The following is a 9,548-nucleotide window of genomic DNA, read 5'->3' as shown; positions in this document are numbered from 1 at the left end:
TAAGGTTAGTTATTTTTTTTTTTTCTTAAAAAATGCATTAAAAAACGTAAATTAAAAAAAAAAAAAAACTATATTCCTAGTCAGTGGTTGCAAAAAAACTTTAAAAACTTGCCTCCATTTACCCAGTCTTACGGTACCTTAAAACTTTGTGAATTTTCATTAAAAAAAAACGATGGTTTCATTTAAAGTAATGTCGAAAATAATACTTTTAAAACATAAAGTACTTTTTATTTATAAAGTTTAGAAATTATTTGAAACAAAACTTTAAATATAAATATTGTTTTTCTTGACCAGCCAATAAAAACAGTTGACCGTCAATTTTACGTTTTTTTAGGTTTCGGTCTGTCTATATTCTATTTGTTTTTGAAACTTTTGTTGATCTCTTCCGAACTTTGTTTAAAATTAATCCTCATTCATGCCTCTAAAAAAAAAGAAATCAAAGATTGAAAAATTTTTCAAAATTACGACCTATGCTATATTAATGTGGAGTATTCTTATCTGATCATTATTTTTGTCATTAGTTTTCTTATATAAAAAAAACTTTTCTAATTTGCTAGGATATTACGATGAATCAGTAAATAAATCATGATAGTAATTTATGTCTGAGTCGATGTTTTCGTTCGATGAGAAATAATTAGTTTCTGAAAAGTTGAAGGTTAATGATTTAAAATCATTTATTTTCGACAGTTTATTTAGCGTAAAATTAACAATTTTTTTTTGTAATACTTAACTTCAAAAATAAGTTCTTAAGTTCCCTACAAAAAATTGTGTCAATTTTTAAAATGACATACTTACCTTTCTTTCGCAACTTCTTTCCGTAGTTTTTTTTGAACTTAAATTGTTTCTTTTGCAAAGTCCACGTTGACATAAATACTTGTTCGGCATACGTTTTTCGACTTGAGGAGAATATTTTGTTTTTTGTTATAATTTAATAGTTTTAAAACAATTGTTCGCTCTTTTCCTATTTTTATTGAGGCCGATCTGAACGCTCTTTTTAAGTTTCTTTATTAATTTGGAGGTTTTCAGTAAATATGCTTTTAACAATTTTTTACAATCTTCCAAAGATTCACCCGATAGTTCTTTAACACCGTTAGTTTGCAAATTATTTCTTCGGGATCGATTTTTGAGATCTAATAAAGTTTTTAAAATATCTCCAAAATATTTAATTCATTATAAATAAGGATGGTTTGCAAAAAATGTGGGAGCAACAAGTTGATAAAATATATTTTACAACATTTTCAATTATATTCATCGATAAATTTTAAGTTTCATAGTATAATCTCTCAGCATTCAAAAATTATGACCATATAAAGTTTGTATCCCCTTAAAATTGAGGGGGGTTTAAACTTTATGTGGTCATATTTTTTGAATGCTGAAATATTATAATATGAAACTTAGAATTTATCAATGAATATAAGTCTGATTGAGAATAGTACAAAAAATGTGATTAAAAACTGATGAAAAAAGCTGGATCTTCACATGATCTTGAAAGCTCAGTTAACAGAGCTCTCGAGATCATGTGAATCAATTTAAAGCTCAATTAATCAAGTTTAGTTGCAATAGTATACATCTATTTGCAAAAAAACAACAACAACCTATACACAACCAATTGTTATAGCAAATATGGAGAATATTTGAATAACAGAGGCTCACTTTAAATTTCTATTGATACTTTTGTCATGGTCTAATTTTGGTTGCTTTTTTTTTGCATGAGCATTTGTCCCCCCCCCCCCCAATAATTTTCAAATAATTAATTTTGAAGAAATTGACTGAAAAAACGACTAAAAAAAAAAAAAGGATCTTAAAACTATTTCGGGGTAGTTCTGCCCCCAATATAATTTTTGGCCCTGTAACAATTAATTATTACACCAATATTCTTCCTGACATTTGAAATATGAAGATTTTTATAATTTTTTTAACAACTTTTGGTTTTGCTCTTTTAATTTTGTCATTATTAGGGTATTGTATTGAAAAAAATATAGACCCTATCTTATATAAAAATATGTCAACATAAGTATCAAACTTTGTTGGCTTTTAGTTTTTACGGTGTTTTGCACCAAGGTCTGTTATTATAGAAGGCTATAATACATACTATTTTATAAAATTGTTAACAAGAGAGTTTCACCAGCTTTTAATTTATTGGTGCAACAATAACCGCTGTCGGGGAACTTTTTTTTAAGCGGACCAAAAAAAAGTGATGATTTGAAAAGTTGCATTTGTCCTTGCCATGATTTTTTTCTTTTTTTAATTTATAATTTTAACTTTTTTAAACTAATTTGATGGGTTTCAATTGATCATTTAAAATATGTTAAATCAATTTACTCCATAAACTTTATATTTAGAACCGAGTCAACCCAAAACTTTGTTCTTGCGTCTCCATTAAAACTACACCCCAGACCCCAGATATCAAGACCAGGAGTTTAAGCAGAATAAAACTTTAATTATAAGTGCGCACATAAACAAAACTACTATTGAAAATATTAATTTTTAAAAAAAATTTAATAAAAAATATATAAAATATTGAATATTGTCAAAAACGTTTTCTTTAATATAAAGTAGAAATACTCATTGACTAAAACTATTTTCCAACTCTTCTTCCCAAGCAGCTAAACAAAACATGATTGAAAAACCGATAAACATTGCTAACATACTGAGAATACAAGCAATCAGCGGTCTCGTTTTTAATAATTTGTTATGCAGAACTTCGGGCAACTAAAAATTACATATAATTATATATACACACTTATAAGTACACACACACACACACTTATATATACCAAAAAATGTTGTTTTAAAAGCCGCCCTAATACATATTATTAGCCATCCTAATATATATTTTTAAATCCAGTATTATTATATTGAACTCTATATATTCTACACATACATACATACATATATATTAGGGCAGGTCAAAACACAAAAATTTTGAAAATTACGTCTGCAAAAAAACATGATCCTTTACACATAAGAATACAAACTGTAAAACTTACTGCCGAATTTGATTCAATTATTTTCATTTTTAAGCCTTAAATAAGTCAAAATTAAAATTTCGTAAGAAAATCAAAAAAGATTAGGATATTTATTTCAATAGCAAATATTTGTTAGGAACAATATTTTTTTTCAGTACAATAAATGTCTTGTTACATGCTATTTCATGCTATAAAAGAGGGTTATAAAAGCAGTTGTTATTTGTATTGTGCAAATAAGCAAATATTTGCTACTTATTGCGATTTTTTGATCACTTTAAAAACTTTGTTTTGCGTAGCTTCGCCCCAAAGATTTTATTTGAATTCGTTCTATGTTTATTTTTATATATATTTCGAACTATCTTCTTAACTAATTTCTATGTATTGATAGTTACCTTAAAGGTTTGAAAACAGCTTCATTTTAAATAAACTAGATTTTCGTTTCATTCCCATAAATCCAATAAATGATAAAAACATCCCATAAATTATAAAAGCACATCTGTATCTGCCTGAAGGATAATTCTGCAGCATCTTATAAATCTCCTGTGCGTGATACTTTAAATTGTACTTTTTAAAAGTAAATACAACTAAATTTGCATTTTTTAACACAGATTTTTCGATATCAAGGGACCTAAAAGAAATCTCAAGAGAAAAGTTTCTCTAGTGAAGTAATTTAATATTAATAGTTGTAAAATGTATAACATAAGTTGTTTGTGTTTAAAATAAAATTTTCCAAAATGACCCAAAGAATAATTATAAGCATGATGGCGGCATGTGAGCCAGAGAGGAGTTTTAATAAATTTGCATTGCACGTTTTTGTAGATTTTGAATCTCAGAATTTCAAATGAAAATGAACTTTTACAAACAATCTATCCTGCCTATTCAACTACTTTCAACTCTATCCTGCCCATTTATCTAGTTTCATCTTTTGAGAGCTGCAAACTAAACAATGTCTTATCCTGAATCAGTCTGGTTTTAACATAATATTTTTTATTTGGAAAATGTTTATGAAAAATATTATCCATTGATTGTTTGAGCAAGTAAATTTTCTTTCTTAAATTATTTTTTTATTCATTCATATTTTCACTGTTATATAAGAGATATCATTGTTAAAATAGTTTGAATTAATATTACTAACGTACATGGCTAATATAAACCACTATAAATGCGGTAGTGGTATGGTGATAGAGGACTCGCCTTGTAAGCGAGAAGTTCCGAATTCCAACCCATCACATCCCTGATTGTACCACACTCAACTTGTTTCTCCAGGCAGTGATCTTGTTTGTGAAGGTTCGTATTTTGAGGTTTAAGAGTTGAGAGAGGGTTATAATCACAATTTAAAATAAAAGAAAAAAGAAAAAAAGAAGTATGCATTTAAAAAATGAGAAAGACATCGGAGGAAAGAATAGATTCTGGACTTGCAGAAGCTAACATGTGCGCATAAAAATCCGAATTTTTATTATTGGAAAATCAAACTAAATCCTTTGCTTTAAGGACGCACTCCATGCTGTTACTGCAGACAAAAAAAAAAAAAAAAAAAGCTAGATGAACTCCAACTATTTGAAGAGTCGGTCAGAGAATGACAAGAATTTTGCATCAGAAAGTTGTAAGGTAGCATTAGCTATTATATATTTTAAACACAATGAATTTGAATGTGCTTTCTCAACAAATTTATTAATTCAAAATTAGCAATAGACTTTACAAAGCACCTAAATGTTCAATTAAAAAACTATTTTATATAATGTAATTAGGGTTGAGCTTTTACCGAAAATTTACCGGTAAATCGGAAAAATTGTTTTACCGATTTACCGGTAAAATGATGTCGGTAAATTTCGGCAAACATTGTTTTTTTAATAACGTTGAAGGATGCTTGAAAATGTTTTAGAATGCTTGAAATGGCTCAACCAATAAATTAAAAATTTAATTTTCATTTTCCTGTCAACAAAGCTGTTGTTTGTTATGCTTGAAAAGTGATTTTGTTGGTTTAGTTTTGTCTAAACACTTTAAGAAAAACGTTTTTACTTTCTTGTGACTTATTTATCAATCAATGTATTTTGGAAAACGATATTACATCCACGGTCATTTACAAATAGTTATAAAACTAATATTAAGTAAATACCTATAAGTTGATATAAAAAAATATTTTTTAACACAAATAATAAAAAAAATGATGAACAATGAATTAATAATAATGATAACACTATAATCATAAAAAATAATATATTGAGTATAATATTTCTAAATTTACACTAAATAAAACCAATTAACTAAAATAAACAGAAAGAATTAAATAGTTTTAAATACTTAACATATATAAAAAGTAAAATAAAGAATAAGTACATCCGAAGAGATTTATTAGATACAAAAAATTATAATAAACAACAACAAAAAAACAAACAAAAAAAAAAAATAAAGAAAAACTAGAGTGAATATAAAAAATAAAAATAATAATAATACTAACAACTATAATCAATACTACTAGAATACAACCGTTGCAATAATAATCCAAAAAACTTAAAATAAACACGTCACACTCTAATATAAAATAAGTAAAATCTCCAACTAACAGATAAAAATAGATTAGGTGGGTAAAAATGTATAGGAAAAGTCAACAAACGAGAAAATCAGGAACATTAAAACACAATACAAACACACACACACACACACACACACACACACACACACACACACACACACACACACACACACACACACACACAAAACAAAACATGTATCATAATATTAAAAAATATAAAAATAGGGACAAAATCACAGAAAAAATAAAATTACACAACATTTAAACATAGAAATAAATTTTAAAAAGTATATATTTTTGTTACATCTTCGACTTTTCGAATTTATAAAAACGTTCCATATTTTTCTTAACTTTGTTTAGCGTTTAACTTCTTTTTTTTTTTCATACATTTTACTAACATTAATTTGTTTTATTTACTTTTTACTGCATTTTATGGTCTTCTGTTTATGCCTTTTTATTTTTTACCGATTTTACCGGTAATTTTGATTTTTTTACCGTTTTACCGGTAAAAGTCGGTAAAAGCTCAACCCTAAATGTAATGTATATAAAATAGTTTTTTAAGTGAACATTTAGGTGCTTTGTAAAGATTTTGAAAATATATTGATATTGAAAAATTTATATATATATATATATATATATATATATATATATATATATATATATATATATATATATATATATATATATATATATATATATATATAATTTTCAATAGTCTTTACAAAGCACCTAAATGTTCAATTAAAAAACTATTTTATATATATTACATTATATAAAATAATTTTTTAATTGAACATTTAGGTGCTTTATAAAGACTATTGAAAATTTTATATATATATATATATATATATATACATATATATATATATTTATATATATATATATATATACATATATATATATATATATACATATATATATATATATATATATATATATATATATATATATATATATATATATATAAATATATATATATATATATAAATATATACATACATATATTTATATAAATAAACATATATATATATATATATATATATATATATATATATATATATATATATATATATATATATATATATATATATGTATATATATATATATATATATATATAGGGGAACCTGTTGTACCTTTGACCACGTTGTACCTTTGGTCACTCTACTCTGTTGGCTTACTATTATTATTTAAAAAAAACGGGAAGTGTCATTTGAAATAGTAGTCCATGACAACTCTTCTTATCGTAAAACATTATACTTGGGATAGATGGTATTGATCCACAAGCAATTATAAGTTTTGACTCTTAAAAAGTAAATATTTGTGTTAATCTTATTCTGATTTTAAAACTGTGATAAATTGTTGTTTGATTCATCTACGACATTATAAACATTACCCAACATCTTTTTTTTGTTATGGAAAATTTTGGATGATTATGTCTGACCGTAAATGGGGATTAAGACAATAACTGTTAAAGAAACCCATCTCGTGTACCTTTGACCAGTCAAGGACGTTGTACCTTTGACCAATAAAAACTGCTTCCTCGGTAATTTGCGGACTTTAAGAGGGCAAGATTATAAAATTTATAAGCTACCCTATTAGGCGACGTCTGTGCTTTATTGCTTTTTAATGCAAAATTGTTTCTAGTATTATGATGATGAAATAATTCCATTGAATTTTAATGCAATTCACTATTTATTCTTGAACCACTACTACACTTAGAATAATCAATTTTGTTAATTTAGTTAGTTGGACAGCTGAAGCAATATTATTGTCAAGTTCATTTTATTACCTAGTTTCTGCTCAGCTATAGGGAATTAAATGTATCGAAATAGTTAACTAATTTTGTTAATATATTTTAGTTTTAAAATGCCAAGGAGCAAGATTGGTGTTTTTCGCAAAAAGATTTCCGAAATGGATATGCTAAATGCAGTGAATTTTGTGCTTCAACAAAAAATGAGTTTAAGTGAAGCTGCAAGACATTGCAACATTAAAAAGTCAACTTTAATATATCAGTTGAAGCAGTTTAAAAAATCTGGTAGTTGCGAATATTTATATTCACATACCAAACCAAAAAAAGTATTCTCAACTGAAGAAGAATTAATTTTGGTAAACTACTTGGCAGATGCTGCAAATATGCATTATGGACTTACATTAAAGCAGATAAGATCCTTTGCATATGAGTATGCTTTAGCAAATCATAAAAAAATTGAAACTTCATGGATGAAAAATAAATGTGCAGGTGAACAATGGCTGCGAGATTTTCGCAAAAGATATAATAACAAGCTATCTCTACGTAAACCACAACCTACAAGTCTTGGTAGATCTTCTGCATTCAATAGAGAAACTGTAAGAATTGTATATAAAAATTACAAAAATGTTTTAGAACGTTATCATTTTGACTCATCAAATATTTGGAACTGTGATGAAACAGGAATTACCACAGACCACCAAAAATTCTAGCTCCAAAAGGTAAAAAACAAATAGGTAGCATAACTAGTGCTGAACAATGTAACAATGATTGCAACAATGTAACAATGATTGCAACAATGTAACAATGATTGCAACAATGTAACAATGATTGCAACAATGTAACAATGATTGCAACAATGTAACAATGATTGCAACAATGTAACAATGATTGCAACAATGTAACAATGATTGCAACAATGTAACAATGATTGCAACAATGTAACAATGATTGCAACAATGTAACAATGATTGCAACAATGTAACAATGATTGCAACAATGTAACAATGATTGCAGCCATTAATGCTACTGGAAATAGCATCCCACCATTACTTGTATTTCCATGTGCTAAATTCAAAGACTACATGTTAAATAATTGTCCTCCTGGAAGTGTAGGAGCAGCTAATAAGTCTGGATGGTCAAATGAAGTCATTTTTGTGCAATTTCTTGAACATTTTATTAGTAATGTGCGACCGTCAATTAAAAAACCTGTTCTTTTATTAATGGATAATCATGAGAGTCATGTAAACATTTCTGTTATTGAGTTAGCAAAAAAATCAGGCATAGTTTTAATGACATTTCATCCTCACACAACCCATAAAATGCAACCTCTTGATCGTGGTGTTTTTGGACCATTTAAAACTTTTTATAACAATGCCATGAATAACTGGATGATATCACCAGGCAATGCTGGTAAACCAGTCACAATTTATGATATATCTTACCTTGTTGGTCAAGCTTATCCTCATGCTTTTGTACCAAATAATATTATAAACAGTTTTAAATGTACTGGATTTTATCTATTTAATGAAAATATTTTTACTGATATTGACTTTTTAGCTGCAAATGTTACTGATAGGCCAATAGTGAATACTGAAGCTTGCCTTTCTAATGAGATTATTGATGTTAAAACTGTTCCATCCAGTGTACCATCAACGTCATCTATTGTTTTAGGGGAAATCCCTACTGTGAGTTTACCATCAAGATCAATTGTTTCACCTGAGATAATACGACCTCATCCTAAAGCCAAATTAAGAAAAACAAATACTTCAAAAAGACGTAATAGAAAATCATGTATTTTAACTGATACCCCTGAAATTAAAGTTATTCTAGATTCAAAATCTAATAACCAACAATTTAAAAAGACCTCTTCAAGCAAAAGAAAAAAAATGGCAAAGCAGATTATATTTAGTCAGTCTGACATATGTTTAAATGATGAAAGCTCTAATGAAATTGATTTTGGAGTAAATATACTTGATAATGAAAGTGAAATTGTTTCTGGAGATTTTTTAATTGTCAAGTTGGCTGGAAAGAAATGCTCTAGATTTTATGTAGCAGAAGTTTTAGAAGTTGTTGGTATAGTTTACAAAATTAAGTATCTTAAGAAATCAGGAGACTTTTGTAACAAGTTTATAAGAGAAGATGACAATCTTTATGATTTGGAACTTAAGGATATTATTATGAAACTTCCACCACCAAGTATTGGTCATGGTTCATCTAAGCGTCAGTATCTTATGTTTGATGTTGATCTGACTATTTGCAATAGTTAATATATTTTACTCTTTTATCATTGTATTT

General features: G+C 26.7%; 1 protein-coding gene across 1 annotated transcript in view; it reads right to left on the bottom strand.

Moving 5' to 3' along the window:
• Window positions 1-2,469: 2,469 nt before the first annotated feature.
• Window positions 2,470-9,548, bottom strand: part of LOC100197006 (metal cation symporter ZIP14) — a 61,298-nt gene continuing 54,219 nt past the window's right edge. The window contains exon 10 of the mRNA XM_065809812.1: window positions 2,470-2,712. Within this exon, the coding sequence (XP_065665884.1) occupies window positions 2,566-2,712 (147 nt within the window). The 3' untranslated portion in view covers window positions 2,470-2,565. The remainder of the gene's footprint in view (window positions 2,713-9,548) is intronic.

This window comes from Hydra vulgaris, chromosome 11 (genome assembly GCF_038396675.1).
Source record: "Hydra vulgaris chromosome 11, alternate assembly HydraT2T_AEP".
In the NCBI taxonomy this organism is placed as follows: domain Eukaryota; kingdom Metazoa; phylum Cnidaria; class Hydrozoa; order Anthoathecata; family Hydridae; genus Hydra; species Hydra vulgaris.
The sequence above is the reverse complement of the archived record's forward strand: the minus strand, read 5'-3'. Positions and strand labels throughout refer to the sequence as shown.